The 19,315-nt window shown below is 47.7% G+C and overlaps 1 protein-coding gene across 6 annotated transcripts in view; it reads right to left on the bottom strand.

Moving 5' to 3' along the window:
- Window positions 1–2,780: 2,780 nt before the first annotated feature.
- The window catches only part of PCBP3 (poly(rC) binding protein 3), a 167,322-nt gene continuing 150,787 nt past the window's right edge, over window positions 2,781–19,315 (bottom strand). For 2 of the 6 annotated variants that reach the window (XM_036769062.1, XM_036769060.1), the window contains exons 12-16: window positions 18,507–18,585; window positions 17,522–17,581; window positions 12,002–12,054; window positions 6,701–6,870; window positions 2,781–3,780 (exon numbers count right to left, since the gene is read on the bottom strand). In XM_036769062.1, coding sequence (XP_036624957.1) covers window positions 3,744–3,780; window positions 6,701–6,870; window positions 12,002–12,054; window positions 17,522–17,581; window positions 18,507–18,585 — 399 coding nt within the window. In that variant the 3' untranslated portion in view covers window positions 2,781–3,743. The remainder of the gene's footprint in view (window positions 3,781–6,700; window positions 6,871–12,001; window positions 12,055–17,521; window positions 17,582–18,506; window positions 18,586–19,315) is intronic. The other 4 variants (XM_036769063.1, XM_036769061.1, XM_036769059.1 and 1 more) reach the window with 3 other exon arrangements.

Genomic DNA, 19,315 nt, shown 5'->3' on the forward strand with positions numbered 1-19,315 from the left:
TTCTGTCTAACCCCTGACCACTGTGGGTTTTGTAGATGTTGCAAAGCACCAACTCTTGCCTGTCCCAGGCTTTTCCACACAGTCTGCTGCTGAGCCAAGCTCTCCCAGCTCATGCTACATTTTTGAGCCCAAGCATAAAACTCATCATTTATCCTGACTAATGTACATTTTATTATGTCTAGCCTAACTTTTCAGTTTGGTGAGATATTCTGAATCCTAATTCTGTGTTCCAATGTGTCAGCTCTCACTCCCCAGGCTTGTGCCAATTAGCAAATAGAGGCATGCGGTCTATGCTTGTATCAAAGACGTGGAGGAAAAGGTCGACGTGAAAGGACCACGCACAGATCCCTAGGGCACCCCATTGGAGACCACCATCCAAGCTGACCATTGATGAGCACATTCCATCAGAGATGATGCTTTGGGTCAAGAATCCATCCCACCACTTTTGAATGTGTTTCAGCTTACTATTCTCTAGCTCAGCGCTCTGTCAAATGCTTCCTTAAAACTTAGGGGCAGCTAGGTGGCGCAGTGAATAAAGCACTTGGAATCAGGAGGATCTGAGTTCAAATCTGGACTCAGACACTTGACACTTAATAGCTGTGTGGCCTTGGGCAAGTCACTTAACCCCAATTGCCTTGCCTCCCCCCTCAAAAAAAAACCTTAGGTAAACTCTATCTACAGCAACCAAGATTGGTCTGCTGTGGACCAGTGAGTCCTACGTTGTCTCCTCAGAAGCTACACTTCTGGCTATGCATGTTGCATCCCTTTGGCATGAGTCAGCGTGGCACAGTGCATACAGAGATAGCTGGGGAGCCAAAAAGATGTGGGTTCTAGGCCTGCCTTTGACCCCATGGGCTGTGTGTCCCAGACAATTAAGACGGGAAGTGTTGACTTGAATCGGTGGAGGGGATTTCCTTGCCAGGGAGTTCCCTAAACCAATGAAGTCACGGGTCCAATGCCTATCACCATCCTTTTCCCTTAGGAGCAAAGAGAGCTGAGCTGTGTCTTGAATGATCATGGAGAGTGGGACAGTTGTGGGTATTTTGTGTTTGTTGGCCCAGTGCCCACTGTAGAGGAGTCCTGAATGTCTGTAGAATGGCAATGGATGGATGCAGCCAACACCGCCAACAATCAGAGGATCCTGGGGCTCTTCCCTTTATTGAAAATCTGGGCTCACTGCTTATCTCTAACCCCTTGGGGCCCTTCTCACTCTCCATGATCTTTCAGGACACAGCTCAGTCATTTGCCTTCTCAAGGAAGCCTTTCCCAGTCCCCTCTACTGCTATTTTCCTTTCTCTCCAACCACTTTGCATTTTGCTATCTTATGTTTTTATTTGCACTAATTCTTTTTATGTTTTTTTTTCTGTGAATACTTAAGTATGTCCTCCTTGTCTCCCCTGTTAGAATATAAATTGCCTGAGGGTAGGAATTTTTCACCATTATACTTGTATCCCTACAGCTCCTCTAGAGTCTGGCACCCAGTAGATGCTTGATAAACACTTATCAATTGAGTAGTTGAACAAAAATCACAATGGGTGCTTTTCCTACTACACATTTTCTTTCCTGCCCATACCAGAGCTCTCTGTATCTTGAATTTACTTTCTCTTCTAGAATCCAGATCCCTTCTGTCCCCAGCCCTAGTCCAAAATGCCTTTGAAGGTGCTCAATAAATGTTTGTTGAAGGAACGGAAGGCGTTTGTTAAGTAATTACCAATCATTTCAGTTGGCAGGCAAATCTCCTTGAGCAAACCTGAAGCCCTTCTCTGGTGTGTTCTAGGGATGCAAGTGTGTGTGGGGGTTCCCTTCTGACCCACTTAAGTCCTCAAAAGGTATTTGGGGCACATGTTGAAATTAGGAATTAGAGCGAGAGCCCCTAGTCTAGGAGCTGATGGGAAGCAAAAGGGAAACAGCTATTTGTAGAAGGGTGAGCTGGCTTGGGTGGACACTGCAAAGAGTTGGGGAGGAGAAGTATGATGAACACAGGAAACAATAAGTTTTCTAAAGCAAGAAAAAGACAAGAAATGCATGGGGAGGGATGGAGGAAAAAGGGAGGGACAAATGGGAGAAGGTGAAAGGGGGCAGTGGAAAGAAGGAAATGAAGGGAAAAGAAATGGGGGAGAGTGACACACTTGTGCCAACTCTCAAGTCAAGGGCTCAGTATCTCATTTAACACATCCGTTGACACAGGGCATGCACCCACCACGGGAGAGGCAGCAGGTAAAGCTTTGCCAGGCTGAGCTAAAGTCATATTTTCATTACATTGTAGCATGTTATTTCAGTACACAGTAACATGTTTCGTGTAAATTGTTTTCGGAAAACTATTTTCCAAAGGGGAAAAAAAATCAATATTTGGTTAAATACTGAAAAGGGAGGAATAAGGAAGAAAGTGGACTTGAAAAAATGACCAAATCATGTTCTTCATACTAATGGATCTTGGCAGACCCAACAAACAAGCTTTATGAAAATGGGGAACCTTCATAAGAAGATTCTCCTCTGGGTTCATTTTGAGTGAGGGTGAAAAGATGGAGAAAGTGTGGGATTCCATTTGGGACATTCGGAGCAATTTAATAAAAGGTTAAACAATTTCTTGGTGGGTAGTTTCTGTCTCAAATGGAATCAAAAGTGAATTTCTACAGTTTCTGTTCCCGAATCTTAGATCCCCCAGGCTAACCATGGTGACCAGGGGCAGGGCATGGAAGGGCAGTATGATGAGTTCACCTAGGGAGCCCCAGGAGGGAGGGAGGAGGGGAGGAGGAGAACAGAGAGACAGAAGTCAGGGCTCATTGGTCGCAGAGCTGCACAGACATTTATTGAGTACAAACAACAGCACACACGGCAGGCTCACAGAGACTTGAGCATCCTGAGCTGGATCCAAAGAAAAGGTTCTTGAGAAGCTATTGTCTTGAGAAAGATCCCAGTGGTCTCTTTGGATCCTAATATCATTTCATTCCCCCCACCCTAGCCCCAGCAAATGATTTCCCCATTAAAAAATAAACCTGACTTTCCCCCCTTTCTCTCAATAATACTACAATGGCTTGTCTGGACCCTGCCACATTGGGAAAAGACCCTTCCTGTATGGGCTCCAGTGGAGATGTCTGGAGGTCTCCATTGGTCCCCACACATTCTATTTCCAAAATAACAAGGGAAAAGCCATGCCATGGCTTCAGGACATGGGTTGGAGGGTAGAAAGTGAGCCAAGACAAGCAAAGGTGGCGGGGGGGGGTGGAGTGGCAGGGAGGTGGGGGACGGGTAATCATAATGGAATATTGGAGAGTGAAGACATATTGCAAAGCAAGTGTAGTTCTAGAGGATGGATTAGATTATAATCTAGTGGACATAGCATCCAAATGTCAAATCAAACATTAGAACATCTAAACTAGGCTGACACTGAAGGGACGAGCTTCCTTTAGAAATGGCACAATTGGGACCATCCCAGAAGGTATTTAAAATAATCAACACCACACGTGCACCCAAAGCATGGACAGACCTGGAGCATCAATTAAAAGCTCAGGAGACATCAGGGACAGAGGCATGAGCTAGTCAAGAAATGTGTGTGTGTGTGTGTGTGTGTGTGTGTGTGTGTGTGTGTGTACATTATATATAGATATAGGTAATATATACTTTTGTTAGTAAAGAGGTTGAGGGGAAGGGAGGACAGTCAATATACAGATTGTACAAGCTGGGTGGAGTGCCACTGGCTGAAGAGGGTCGGGTGATGCAGAATGGAGGATGATGGGTAGAAATTAGAGTGCGCCCATTCCAGTGACCTCAGACGTCAGCCTAGAATAGACAAAGGCAAACAGAAAAGGGAGAGGAAAGAGATTAGAAATGGAAACCCACATAGTTTCTGGGGATATGGGCAGGATACTTGGGCCATCCTTTGCCCTGCTGACATGTCTACTCATTTCCCAACTATTAGACCAGGAACAAAGACAAGGATGAAGCCATTGGAACTGTGGATCTTCTACTCTCTTCAGGACTGGCTCCTCCTGTGTGTCTTACACATACAGTGAACGACAGGAGGTACATCCACCACAACTGAACAGTGGCAACAGCAGGCTTCAGCGAACTGTCAGGGAGAACTCACAGGAGACAAATTCCAAGGGAGCTCCAGAAAGACCACTGGGGCATATGGGTGGTAACCTGGCTAGGTTGCCTCCTGAGACCACAAAACAGCTCCTTGAGGACTCTGCTTTAGGATTATCTCTACCTCATAATTCTGATCTCTCACTAGATGATAGAGGGCTGCTATCAGGCAGGGTAGAGGGGTATTCAGTGAGAGATCCCAGAGGGAATAACAGAGGGAAGGGGACAGCAGAACAGAGGATTCCTAGAAATCGAGAGAAGAAGGGCTTCTGTAGCAGTGACCAAAACAAAACCTACTCCTTTTGAGTTTCCCAGGACCACTGAAAAGAGATTAATACTCCAAGGTCAAAGACGCTTGTGGTCTTTGGAGGAAGACCAAGGCTGGCTGTCATATGAAGATATGTTAATGGGGTGTGGGTAGACGAAGGAAAATGGAAGCACATTCTCCTTTTAATGGAGAGTTTCATAACCTACGTCTCTCAGTGCCCCCCACTAATCGCTTATTCTTCCTGTCTACAATATCATGCTACAATCCTATAATAGAAGGGGTGAAGTCTAAGGCAATTTTGGTTAAGAAACCAGATAGTCTCAGAAATCAGGGAATCTAGGCTTAATCTTGGCTCTGTCACTTTATGACCTGGAATAAAATCCTTTTATAAAAACTTGGAGCCTCTGTAGAAAGCATGGGTGGGACTACATGGCCACTTGCATTAATTTCAACTCCAAAATACTGAAAGTTTAAGAAACTTGGCTTCTGGTGACAGAAGGTGAATTAGGGTCATTTGCTACAGTTAAATCAATCCAACCATGAGCCTCCACTTCCGGCTCTCTTGTCCTGTTTCTATGGTAACATGGAGAGACTTGGTCATAACTGTTCCTCCAAAAGGTCTTGCTCATGAATTACTCATTGATTTTCCATGAGCCAATCTAGAAAGGTTCTATAAATTCTCTAGCCCAACAGCCTCAAAGCAAAGATAATGCTACAGGCAGGTCCAACTTCCAGAATTTTTGCCTGCATAGTAATTGTGTTCTTCAAGAATCCCAAATGCCTGCTGAGTCATCAAAAAAGATCCATTTTTACTTTATTCAGTTATACTGTGCATCTATTTGGATTCCAGTTCCCTCGGTAGGAGCAACATGGGGAGGGCCAAGCCCAGTTGCCCAGAACACCCCACTCCTCAGCCATATCAAATATGTGGGACTCATTTAGAGCCTTGTGAAGATATCATTTAAAAAATCCTTTGAGCTGTTCAGAAAATGATGATGCTGGAGAATGGAGTGTGGGGCAGATACTCCCCTTACTTTCTGTTACTGGTCTGCCTTGTACCTCCCTGCTCCCAGGAGTACCTGAGCACCTCACTCAGGACTATTTGCATTTTGCAGGCTTCTCTGTAGAAGGCCATGCCACTATCATGTCAGAGAAAGGAGAGACCCACATATACTTTCCACGGCAGACATCTCTCCTGGGTGAGCAGCCTCTAACTCAACTTTTCTAGTGGTGTTTTTTAAATAGAAAATCAAAACACTGCATGTATAGGAACAAAGACTTTTCCTGGAAAAAAGTGTTTGGTGGAATGACTCGAAGAAATGAAAGCTACGTTGGGGGAAGCAATTGCCAAGGGAATGAGCTATACCCTGTACACTGGAATATTTCTGCTAGGTAACAACAGCCTGTGATACATTCATTAGGGTGAAGATGTCCACCTTGACCTTAAAATATGTCCAGGGTTTTGAGTGACTTGGGAATCTCTGGCTCCATGACACTAATATGTGTGTGCACGTGTGATAATATAAAATCCCACCTGAGAGATGGAGGGGAATTAAGGGATTGGGAGTATTCTGCATGAGCAAAGGATTGATTTTTGTGGAAATGTGGCTGAAGCCAGCCAATCTATGGGCTGGGAGTAGAGAGGGCTGAATCACCTCATCTGGCAAAATCTTCCCTGCCCTCTAATTCCTTGTGACTCAAATGGCTAGCCAGTGAGCTGGAAGGACTTGGGGTTGCTGAACTGGCTGCAGGAGACTGTTTAGGTGAAGAGGAAGAACAAGGTCTAGAAGTGAGAAGGCAACGTGGGAGAATGGAGGGACATCAGAAGGAGTACTGAGAACCTGCCACTGGATTGACTTCTAGTGATCCAATGAGTATTAAGCTTCCAGGAAGCTGATTTGAATAATGCATATTGCACGCCAGCCAGGCAATGGGACTTCCCCTAGCCTAGACAATTTTCCACATCAAGTTTCAATGAAAGGAATATTTCAAGATTAGAAAGGTAAGCAAGCTGGATGTGCTGACTACCATTTAAAAAATGGCACCAGTTATGTCTAAATCATGGCCTATCCACCCATGGCTATTCATGATGGTAAAGAAGTTACTGATTGACAAGAGGGCTGAACCAACATTCCACTTACTTTGAACTTGGTCAAGTTTCAAGTCTCAAGATGCCTTCTCTTCCTGCCTAAAGTATGGGGGCCTCTCCTGAATCTGGATCTTAGCCATGGGAGGCTTGGTGCTATCATATCTTATTGCTTGGTTGTCCTTCCTTTAGCAGGAGCCAGCCCAGAGGACTGGGGTGGCAAGGGGGCGACACTCAAGGCTCCAGTTACCACTGCTCACCTGGCATTGATGAGGTACTGGGCAAGGCTGATGTTAGCTGGGGTTCCTGTGATGGTAATTTGGCGCTCCGATGACCCTTCTGTGGCGTTGGCGATTTTGATCTGTGCTCCAGACATCTGACGAATTTCATTGATTTTGGTCCCTTGGCGTCCGATTATGCAGCCTATTAGCTAGAAAAAAGGACGGAGGGAATTTCTTAGAGAAGAGTCTGAGGGAGTCCTCTCCTTGCCAGTAAGCAGGAGCACATGGCCACAGGTTGCTGCATCTGCTGGCAAATTGACTCTGCTCTTTGAACCAGTGGGAAAATTTAGTGCTCCTGAAAGGAAGGAACCCTGCCTGGGATCCCACTGGAACTGAGGCCGCTTACCCCACAGTCCAGCAGGTATACCCTCTATCTCTTTCTCCTTAGTGGGATCCCCCATGGTTAGGACCCACCAAGCTGGAGAACTCTTGCCAAAGAGTGAAGCCTTGCGTCGTGATCAGAATTCTTAGGGTGACGTTCAGCCTGAGTCACTTAAACCTCACTTTCACGTGGGAACCAGGTTAGAACTGACCCTGGGGCTCCAGAGCTGGAAGAGTAGTGGGCCGATGCCTTGCTTCTGAGGAAAGTTAACTTAGGGTGAACCATGTCACAGAAGACCTTGCCCTTGGTTTGTGGATTTCTGACCAATGGGAACTCTGGTTTTTCCTCCTAGCTTTTGCATATTTCTAACAAAAGATCAGATAAAGCCTGGGAAGAGTTCTCAATTGATTCTGCACATCCGCCAGGAACCAATCACCAGCCTCCAGCCTCCAGGCAGCCTGATGATCAGGAGGGAAGCCAAGGGAAGAGGCACTCTTCCCAGAAGCCAAGTTCAGCACAAGCAAGAAAGAGGAGAACATGGTGAGAAGAAGGAAGTGGAAGCCAGTGGTCCAAGAGTGGCCTGGGAAGGACACTGGGCTGAGGGCATGGAGATGAAAGCCCTCTCTCTGTAGCAAGTCTACCATCAAGAGAGAAGTCCGCCATCTTAGCCTCCTCTAGCACCACGACCCTGCTTGCCCATAGAGGTAAGCCTCGGGGAAGAGAACATTGGGCACCTCTTGGTTGTTAACTTCTGAAGCTGCCTTCTCAAGACAGGTGCCTTGTCAGGACTTCCAGTGAGGTGAGCACCTGTCCCTTAGCATCCATAAAGTGGCCTTGTAAAGACCATGGCTGACAGGAGCAAGGAAGAAATGGACAATATGCAAAGTGACACAAAGAAGAGCCAGGGGTCCTCTGGGAGCCACTGGCAGAGGAATTTCCTACTCAGCAGGACTAACAGTGCAGGAAGAAGAAAAGAAGACGTTAGCTTATCACCAAGGATGAGTGAAACTCATGGAAGGGAGGAATATACCAGGCTTGTTTTCAGCTTTGCCTCTGACACCATTTTCCCATCTCTATAACGGGGACGAGAGCATCAGTTGGTCTTTGGGAAGTCTGAAGAGTACCAACCTGATGACAAAGTATGAGCACATTTAGAAATCCTAGTGAGAGCCCCTATGGTAGTATCAAGCCTGATCAGTGACCTTGAAGAGAGAATTAACCTCTGAGCTGACAGAGGGGAGAGTGTAGGGAAGACACTGGATCTTGCAGCAGAGAGGAGCACAGGGGACCACCGCCACCAACCTTGGACTCCCTCCAGAAGTTTGCATTCTGTTCATACCTGAAGCATTTCTGGTGTCTCTGCCAGAGAATCAATGGGGATGTGAGTCTGTTCAAGACTGGAGCTCTGCACATGCCCGCTGCTGTCACGTGCCCAAGCCAGGGCCCTTCTGTGAATCACATAATGCTGGCTGGGCTGGGCACACAGGAGTCTGGGTAAGCTTTGCCCCTCGTTGGAAGAAGCCCCGACAGTGACAATGAGGCGCCTGCTCACCAGGCACTAGGGGCCACGCGAGTACTGGGCGGAAGCTTCTCCTCCTCTGGCCGCTGTCCATCCTTCCTTGGCTGTCTGTAGCTCTTTTCTGGGACGCTTAAAAATCTTTCTGCTCAGTCTGATCCCTTGCAAGGGGCCTTTCCCTTGTTCCTCTCAATCACCAGTGACAGAGCATCTTCAGAAGCTGTGTTCTTATGGCTTCGTGGCTCTTCTCCCATAAGCCGCCTTTGAAGCAGTTTTTAAAACTATCTTTTAAAAGGTCAGTTTGCTCTTTTCCATTTAGTCCCTCATTTCCTCCTTTTGATTGTTAAATTTCTGACTGGTTTTCCCCCTATGTTTTCTCCATTTCTCGGGGCATCACTTCTTCAAGCCTCCCCTCCTCACCTTTCTGCTCCGATCTGTCCTTTGTCCATCCAGCTATGTTCTCCTGAGCCTCTGAGGCTCCAGCCCAGGCTCTTCCAAATCTGAGCAGCAGGTTGCCCCGTCTCCTTCCACTCCAGCTCTAGGGAGGCTGGCTTTCTTACACAGCAAGGCCAGTCCAAAGAGTAGGGTGGTGCAGTGGGTGGAGCTGGCCTTAAGTCAAGAAGACCTGGGTTCAAGCCCTGTTTCAAGATGCACACTGGCTGTGCAAACCTGGGCAAGGAAGTGCTTTAACCTCTCACTGAGCCAAGACTAGAAGGGGAAAAGAAGGTAGTGATCTGCACATTAGGAGAAGGAGCTTCCTCATTCAGGCATTCCCTGGGCCAGTGAAATCAGAGGGCCAGTAGAAAAAGAAAGGAGGGGAGAATAGAGAGGAGGAGAGAAGAGAAGAAAGGAGGGGAGGGGAGAGGAGGGGAAGAGGAGGGGGAGTGGAGAGGGAGAGGAGGGGGAGAGGAGGGGGAAAGGAAAGAAGAGGAGGGGAGGGCAGAGGAGAGGAGTGGAGAAGTGATGGGGAGGAGGGGAGAGGAAGAATGATGGGGAGGAGGGGACAGGAAGGGACAGGAGAAGAGAGGAGGGGGAGAAGATGGGAGAGGAAAAGAGAGGAGGGGAGAGGAAAGGAGGGGAGAGGAGAGGAAAGGAGGGGAGGGGAGGGGGAGAGGAAGAGAGGAAGGGGAAAGGAAGGAAAGGGAAGGCCTATAATAGTTACAACAAAGCAAAAAACAAGGTCAGACATCAGCCACAGCTGAGTTGTGGTGCTAGAATTCCTTCTCCCAGTGGATGCAGAACAGTGCAGATCGGACTCCTGGTGGCTGTAGATGGCAGCCTGAGGTGCTCAGAGGTTATGTTATGGGACTTGCCCAGGTTCCCACAGCCTGCATGTGTCAGACCCAGGGTGTGACACCAGATCTTCCTGACACCAAGCAAGGTGGGATCTCTACTCAGCCACACTGGCTCTATAGCCTACCTATCACCCCCATCATTCCTGATTTATTTAAAGAATCTCTTTTTGGTCCATGAGAGCTGTTTCCTTTTGCTTTTGTGGAACAATCCAAGTCAGCTTCTTTCCAATTCCAAGCTCTGGACCTCAGAGAGGATGGCTGCTCTCCAAAGATGCATGGCTGTTTAGAAAGGCTTGTAACTGATGAGAAGAAAAGGTCAGTTACTTACCCCATGTGCTCCTTTGGTTCCCTCCTTTGGGACCCCCATCCCCTGCACCTCTCCAGTCATGTCCTCCTCATTACATGGGGCATCCAGGGATGTAGCCTGTGAGGCTTGGCAGCTGCCCATGCTCATATGTGATGCCATCAACCAGTGATCATCCCTGGGGTAGCACAGCGCTTCTTCACTGAGCTCTCAGCCTTGGGGAAATCCATAGGTACACACCAGATAGCTTATGCCAAGATTCAAATGAGCCATTAGAAAGGCAGCCCAGCATCCTGACTTCTCCTAATGAGAAAAGGAGGCCTCAGCTCCCTCTTCCCAGACCCACAGTCCTGCCTAGCACACCAGGACAGGGCAGGGTGGGAAACATTGTGGGTGCTCTGGAGATGGAGAGAGGGGTGATCCTGGGCACCACTATGAATATTAACAACGGCAAACTTTGATTAGTTATCAGGGTGATGGTGTCAATGACAATCAATGCAGAATTCTTCAACTGAAAGAAGCCAAAAGCTAAAGATGCTTTCATAATCTTTCAAAGGTCGAGCCCCTTTTGGGGAGATTTGGCTCTTTTTGTTTTTGGATCACCACTGCCCTCCCTCCCTGCCCACTTCCCTGGCCTTCTTTCCCAGATGTCCACAAAGGCAGAGTCCTATCCCTTGTTGTTTCTGGACCATCTTATATATTTCTCTTCTCTTTGCCTCCATCTCTGTTTATCTCCCATTTTGAGTTTTTACCCCAGGGAAAGCAAAACCTTTAGATTGGCAGGGTGGATTTTCTGACTGTTAAAAGACTCCCCGTGACATCAAGATTTGGAAAACATTTGCTTATAAATCATCCTTTACCTACGAGTAGAAGAGATGGGACATTGAGAAAAACTCTGGTATTGATCCCTCTCATAATTACCCAGACTCATGGCCAAGAAGAAGTCTCAGGACATTAGAACTTATAAGTGAAGACTCTAAACATTTGGAGGGAAAGGACTCGGTCTCTGCCAGTCTCTTTCAGAGGAAGGCAACCATGAAGATGGTGGACCCCATGTCAAATGAAGGGCAGTTGGAGGTATGTTTAGCCTAGGGAGAAGAAAACTTGAGCAAGACACAACTGCTTTCTTCCGTAGCTAAAGGCTATCCTTTGGAAGTGGCATTATGGATTGAGAACGAAGAGTAAAGAGTGGGAGTTGTGAAGATGTAAACATAGCTTGATTTCAGAAAACCTTCCTAATAATGAGAGCTGGCCCAAAACAGAAGGGACAGCCTCTCTCGGGGAGCTGGTGGGGCTTGCCTCCTTGGAGGTATTCATGCAAAGGTCAGATGAGTGACCGCCAGAGATGGGAGAAGGGCGATTCTTGGTCTGCTGTGTGTGTGTTGGACTAGATGGCCACTCAGGACCCTTCCCATCCTAAAGGTCTGCGCACCTCCCTGCTGACTTGGAGCGAGGAGGGCTGAAGGGCTTTTGGACCCTTTAGTTCTTTGACAGATCTGGTCTCCAATGCTGAGGACTTTTAATCCAGCCTCTTTCATGAGCACTAAATTCACTTTAAATGCAAATAAAGGAAGAGGAAAAGATGGGCAAGATTTAAAAGCAAAACAAAGTCCAGCTGAACCAGTGGACACGGCCACAAGCCAGTGGGCTCACCCTGCTTGTCCCACGTGCTTGTTTCATGGTGGGCCAGTGCTTAGCCACAAGGTGATATTGAATTAGGCAGCCTGCCAGCCAGCCAGGGCTGGCCTCTCTGCCTCATAGAGAGTGCCCAGTGGAGCACCCAATCACACATGACCCTCCCTCACACATGGGCACATGGAAGAGTCAGAGAGGCGATACTCACATCATTGGGAATGGTGAGTTCATGAGTACTGGCCGGGGGACTGGCATCCAGACCTGGTCACAGGTAAGGGAACATGGTTACAGCGCGAAGGAAAACCACACCTTGTCCGACATTGGGGAATAACAGAGGCACACACTGATCACACGTGGAGCTGCTTGTCTATAGGGGGAGGTGGGGAAGGTGCCTAAGGGTGGGAGGTTTGGTGAGGACCACAGAGGTTCCATGGAGAGGGAGCCTGAGCAAAGGATGCTCAGTATCCAGGCCCAAGTTGGGGACTCTTCTGTCCTTTACTTCTCTCCAAAAAGCGATTTTTTAAAATTTAAATATGTCACCAAAGCCAGGCAGGGACTCTCTATTTACCATGATGTTGTTGTCTTCTGCCTGCCTTTAATCTCCATTAGACAATATCAGATTAGTGTAAGCTACTGAGAAAACTTCCGTTTGGGAGTCATGGAGCTGGGCAGCATAATATGCAGAAGTCACACCATTACGCATGTGGAGACTCTCCCTCCTCTGTGTCAGTGGAGGATATTTCACCCTCCTGCACTGGGAGTTTTTCATCACAGTGTCCAGCAGTGGCTGGGAGGTGCACGAGCAGAGGCCACGCTGACCACAAGAATAGAACAGATATGAGGGGAAGCAATCATCTCCAAACGGAAGCCACAGCCTTCAGAACACACAGGTGTCATTGGTAAGGCTCTCTCTACTAGCCAAGGTAGATAACTTGTTCTTGTGAGATGTAGATGTTACTGGCATATAAGCTTGCCCCACTACCGGCTCTGAAATATACGGAGAAAGCAGTGAAGGAAGGAAGGAAGCAAGAAAGGAAAGAAGCAAGGAAGGAAAAAAAGGAAAGAAAAAAAGAAGGAAGGGAGGTACGGAAAACAAGGAAGGAAAGAAAATAGGAAGGATTCAAGGAGGAGAGGAAGGAAGGAAGTGAAGAATTAAGCAAGGAAGGAAGTTAACAAGGAAGGAAAGAACAAAAGGAAGAGGGGCAGGGAATGAGGGAGGGAAGGATTAAAGTGAGGAATCAAGCAAGGAATAAAGGAAATGAGGAAGGAAAGAAGGAAGCAAGGAAGGAATGAAGAGAGGAAGGAGGGAAGGAAGGAAAGATTTCATTCAGTTTTGTGCTGAAAGCCTAGAAAGTCCAATGTCCTTGGGTCAGCATACAAGAGCCATGACCAAGGGGCAGAATGCATGCTAACTAGCTGGGGGAGTTCTGGACCCAGGCCATTTCTCCTTCTCTTTGAAAACCAAATTGATGCCTTCTCAGCCTCTCTTAATGGCAGAGTCAGTAAATATGTGGGAACTATAGGGGGAGGTAGGGAAGGTGCCCAAGGGTGGGAGGTTTGGTGAGGATCACAGAGATTCCATGGAGAGGGAACCTGAGCCAAGGATGCTCAGTGTCCAGGCCCAAGCTGGGGATTTGGGGACTCTTCTGTCCTCTACTTCTCTCTAAAAAGTTAATTGTTTTTTGAATTGAAAGAAGTCACCAAAGCCAGGCAGGGATGATCTCCTTTATCAAACTGTGACAGTTCTCCTTGACAGGAGCTATCAAGCAGCTTCTCTGAGAAGGCTTTTCCCACAGGGTCAAGTTTTTGTTTTGCTTTTGTGGCTGAAATGGGCCTGCCATTGTCTCAGTGTAAGGCAACTGTCTGGTTGGCCATGATATGAGGCCATGATATGAGGTTCTCACCAGCAGTAATAGTGGGTGTGTAGCTGAACCTCAGAATCTATGAGTGGAGAAGGGTGGGGTCCGTGGTAAGAACAGCAGGAGGAGGGGGGCAGTCAAGTTTGTCTCATCAACATAATTCTATTCAGTTTGATAGTCTTTACTCAATTCTCAAATACCAGATGCCAATTGCCAGGTGTTCTCCTGGCTCCTAAGTTCAGACAGAGGAATCAGTGTCATCACTTCCTCCTACGAGAGCTTCACCTCCGCTCCCTAATGCCCCCTTGGGTTTCCTATATAAGGAAGTTTGGCCAGTTTTCTATGGACTCTTGCCCAAGCATCCATAAATATTTCTAGAAATGACAAAGTTAAGCCATCTTTCCTTTTCTTGGTGTCGGAAGTTGCTGACCACCACAATGTAGGGACTATTGATCATGCACTGAATCCATCAACCAATGAGTCACATCTCAGAAAACTTTGAGCTGAGGAGATGGGCCAGGAGGCAGAGAGGAGAGGAAGATGGAGGGAAGGCAAATGTGGGGATTACATCTGTTCAGAAGCCATTGATACTGTGGCCGCAGCCCACAGAATTCAACACCAAAACTGACCTCACCTGTCTACTGCTGCAGACTTAAAACCATTTGCTTAATTGGCAAATCCCTCTTGGAAGTTTGTGTCCTGTGCACTTTCTGACAGGACACCATAAAACTCTCAACACAAAGTCAGAAGAAAATCCCTGCCGGGTTCAGCCTGAGTGCCACCTCCTCTGGGAAGCCTCTCCTGGTCTCCCCAGCCGCCAGTGGCCCCTTCCCTAACTGCTCTGTATCATCTGATGTCTGTGCACATGGTGTTTCCTTATGATGCTAAGTTTCTGGAGGGAAGGGTCATCCTATTTTTGTCTTTATGGGCTCAGAGTCCAGTAGAGTAGGTGCCTAATAAGTGCTCAATGGATCGTTGAATTTAACAGTATAGAAGCAGGATGCTGGCAGAATCCGAGGTGGCCATAAAGATGCCCTGCACACAACTGACGTGACCATGAGTAGCCTGTCTCTTTCTTCTGCTTGAATGATGAGTTTGACGATGGGATTGATTGAGGGGTATGGTTACGCAGACCCACCAGGGAAGCTCTCTGGAAAGGACCCAATGGCCATTGGCCCCAAACTGTAAGGGACCTTAAAGCTCATCTGATCCAAGACCTCTCATCTTATGGACTGAGGTCCAGGGAAGGAAGGAACTTGACTAAGGTCACCTAGGCAGTAGGGGTAGAGCCCAGGAATTCTCCAACATGCTGATTTCTCCCGGGATCACAGTATGGGCACTAAATACATCATTTCTACCACTTGTCTGGAATAGTGTGTTAGTAACAAAACTGGGATCTCAAGGGTGGCTGCGAATATGGCCTAAAGAATTTATGGTTGATTAAGGGATACGTGCAACCTCTGGAGGCCTGAGGGACAAGATTATCTGATGGGTGCAGCTTCCAAGGCCAGTGCTCTTGGACCCACAGTAAACTCTGTTTTTACCACGTCTGCTTATATAACTAAGGCTCACATATCCTTCTAGGCATCCCCATTATGACTCTTCACAAATGAACATTCAGAAATGTTTTCACTAAAATAGTTTAAGTTAATGAGATGCAGATCTTAATCAACTTCTCAGGGAGCCATCTGGTCCAGCTAAGGGCAAGGCTGGACATCTCCCCCAGGCCTGACAGCTGCCTCCAAGTCTGGGGAATGGGACCACTGTCAAGTTTGCTCAGTCACACTCATTTGTTCAATGGTTCAGTGGCTGCCATGTTGGTAGGTACCCAATTGAAATGCATGGAACAATTTGAGTCAGTGGCCCCCTGTAAGACCATGCTGATGGTTCCCAAAAGGGAGTTATGAGGGAGAATTGGGGAGGGCCTGGAGACTCCAGAGCCATATGCCCATTTCAGCTCTAGTTCTTCCTAGCTAAGGGTGACTGTAAGGAAGGACCTTTCCCTGAGAAATGGTGATAATGAAATTCCCATGCCCTGGATGACAAGGTCATTGTGTGGGAAGCATGGCACAGTGGGGAGAGTGCAGGGCCCAGGAATGTCAGGCCTGCTACTTACAACCTCATAACCTTGAATAAGCCCCTTAACTTTCTGGGTCTCAGCTTTCTCCTCTCTAGGACTAGGGTTGGACTAGATGGCCTCTGAGGGCCTGTCCACTCTAGATTGATGTTCTGTCAAAAGCATTTTGAAAATTGTGGTACGCTAGAGAAAATGTGAGAGCTGCTATTATCATTGTGAAGAGAGGGCACAAGTCACTGTCTTGAAGAGAAATGACCCTGCTTCTGTCATGTAGGTCTGGGAGCCTCCCATTCAGAAATGCAGGGGAAGATCCTCCCCAGCAGAGATGGCTGCCTGTTGAGCCCCTAGACAGGCCAGCCTGTCTAGACTGTCTAGTCTGTCTAGACAGTTTTGTGTCGAGCACCTGAGTCAGTAACTCAGGAAGAAATTCTATGACCAATAAGAATTGTGCATTCCATCATCCAATCATGAATTGGAAACATCTGTCTGTCTCTCACTCTCTCTTTTTCAGATTTGGAATTTGAATTTGGATAAATCTGCCTTAAAAGAAAAGAAAACAAAACCTCTTTTCAGGAATCCTCAAGGTTGAACATGTGGACTTTGATGACAGTTAAATGAGCATCCTTTCCTAATGTCAAAGAGGTTTAAAAAGCGCTGGCTGTCTCCCTGACCCCTGACCCCCTCAGGCCTTCCTGGCTAGCTTCCCACCACTGAAACGCTAACAGGACACCCTTTCCTCCCCCTCCCTCCACACTGAAGCCTGCTGCTGCTCCTACCCACATGCCATCTCTTGTCTCTGCTTTTTTGGAGCCAACTTGGGAAAATCCTTTCCCTGGCTGCAGCTAATAGGGCTGCCCATCACTGGGCAATGGGAGGCTATGCCTCCAGCTCAGGAGAACCTGGTCTCCCTGATGATCTGGTGAGGGGAAATGCCTTCCAGGGAGTTTCACACTAATGATGCAATCTGAGGAATTGGAGGGTCTCTCAGGCACCTGGAGTTTAGAAGAGACAATTCTTTTTCCCTGTCATGATTTGATTTCAGGAAAATTAAATTGTCCAAATAAGACCTTTCATTCCCAGTGCTTATTTGGTGTTGTTGAGCAAACATCAACCTTGAAATAGGTCTGGGGTATCATCTGGTCCCTCTACCTATGCAGATTGCAGCCTGTCTTGCATGCTTCATCCACCCAACATATTTGGAGTCTTTCAACATTTCTAGTCACAGTCACATGGAAACAGGTGAAAGGGAGTTGGGCCCGTATTAAACAAGGTATCTTCAGTAACAGAGGGCTAGCCTTCATTAGCTGCTCCATGGAATGCCCTAAACCCTACTCTGGCCATGAACAGTCTGCTGTGCTTGGGCTCATCCTGAGACCTAAAGATGGGTGTCACAAAAACCCAACAAACCACAACCAAAAGACTTTGAAAGACATGGGGCTGCTTCTGTAGCTCATGGTAAGGTGAAGGTGTGCAGGTGGTGATGGACTGAGTGAAAATATACAAGACATGAACCCTAAGTATCAAGGACTTTTACTTGGAAGATACTGCAAATGGAACTGGGGTTATCAGATTGTCATGAGCCTGGGACTTGCTGTATGACCAAGCTCCCTACCCTCAGAGCCATGCACCCCAACTAGCAGCACTAGGCCTAGGTTCTTGTGAAAGACAAGAGGGACAGACCCAGTGGGAAAATGGCACTCTGAAGGCCACCGTCCTCCTGAGAGCCCGATTCTCCCCAGGGCATTACTGTGAGGAAGGAGTGCTCCTCCCATGTGGGGGTCCTGTGCTTTACCTGGTGACTGGCCCATCAGATTTTGAGCTTCTTCGGAGGAGTGTAAAGGCAGCTTTTCTCCTGAAGAGCAAAGAAGAAAGAGATTTAAGGCTTTTGCCCTCAAGGAGATCAGCAATGTCATTCCAACTAGGGAAGCTCAAAATATGATTGATAAAATGGCCTTGTGATCCTCCCAAGAAACTGAATGAACCACTCTCCTGTGGCTGCCCGCTCCCCCCACCCCACCTCCCAGGCCCCATTCAGGGCTTTATGTTCTCATTGGCCCATAGTAGATACATCGATGGATGGACTGTTTTGATTAGAACACGCCCTTAATCCTTGGGCGGAGTCTGTTCCTTCATTGCTTGGCTACCGTCTGTCTCCCCCTTGCTCTCTCTTTCTGTCCTTCCTTTGCCTAGGTTGTGCGGTCAGGCACTGGCTCACTCCTGCCCTTCCTGTGAGTGTATTTAGTAACATGGAGAAAAGATCCTGGCTGATGAGCCTGGGGGGATGAGAGGAGAGGAGCTCTGGCCCCTGGTGGTTGGGAAGGGGAGATAACTCTAAGGGACCAACTAAGGGAGCTGAGGAAGCCCCTCAAAGTGTCAAAGCCATCTCATCTGTTCAGCTCTGGGGAAGCCCTGATGGTCTACACAGGGTGGTCCCGCTCGGTTTGAGAATCTATCGAGCTCGGGAGGAGACAGACATGGCCCCCCATAAGCAAGAACAGACTGAACAAAGATAAATTAGAAAGTAGACCATTCCCTCCCCAAATATAACTCTGTGCTTTCCATCCCCACAAGTCTGTTGATTTTACACCAAAGTGACATTCACAACATTGCCCTGGCCCAGTATTTCATTAAATGATAAAATAAATTCAGAAAGAGAGAGAAAGAGAGAGAGAGAGAGGAAGAGACAGAGGAGAGAGAGACAGAGAGAGAGAGAGAGAAAGAGAAACTCTACAGGTAAAGAAGAGAAGGAAATCAGTAAAGGGCATGTGGGTACGTACCAGGGAAAGCGGGGGTGGTCTGTCCAAGGGGAGGAAAGGGGGTTTGCTGCATGGCCAACTGGTGGAGCTTGGTCAACTGCTGAGGGGGTAGGAGGGACATTAGAACTAAGAAGGTTATTATCATAGAGTACACGTCACACTGAAGCAAAATCAAAAACAAGAAACCCAAGAACAAAACGAGATTTCAAACAAAAACAAGGAAGGATGCCATGTCGGTACATGGCCAACACAACATGAACAGAAGGACTTGGCCTGGGTAAATGCAGGAAGCCCAGATCGGTAGCAGCCATGCTCCCTTGATGCCTAGGGGCCTGAGGACACTCGCAGGGCTGGAGCATCCCCTGCACTTTCTGGCTTCGCTTCTCCTGGGGCCACCTGCCCTGTGCCACTGGCAACTTTGGGCACCCCTGGCGAGACTCCGAAACTTCCTTGGCTTACTGAGAGTCCACTAAGGCAGTGGGGTAGCCAGGGGTCATTGTAAAGCAAAGAAGCCTGGTTCTTTGGCCTCTACACAAGGCAGTATTAGGTGACTGCTCATTAACCCCAAGGCAGGCTCAATGCTCTTCCCACCATAGATGCTGGCCACCTCATGATGATGACAATCTAATCATTATCCCCCAGTCATCTCATGCGGGCTCCAGAAGACATTGGCAATCACTGCCATGCCCATGGTGCCAGCAGGTGCTGAGGACTGGATCACCCTGAGAGTTCAACTCTGCCTCTCTCTCCCATTCGAATATAAGCTCCATGAGGGCATTCTGGGTCCTTAGCGCAATGCCTGGCACAGAATAAGCACCCAGTAAATGCTG

This window comes from Trichosurus vulpecula, chromosome 7 (assembly GCF_011100635.1).
Source record: "Trichosurus vulpecula isolate mTriVul1 chromosome 7, mTriVul1.pri, whole genome shotgun sequence".
NCBI lineage: Eukaryota > Metazoa > Chordata > Mammalia > Diprotodontia > Phalangeridae > Trichosurus > Trichosurus vulpecula.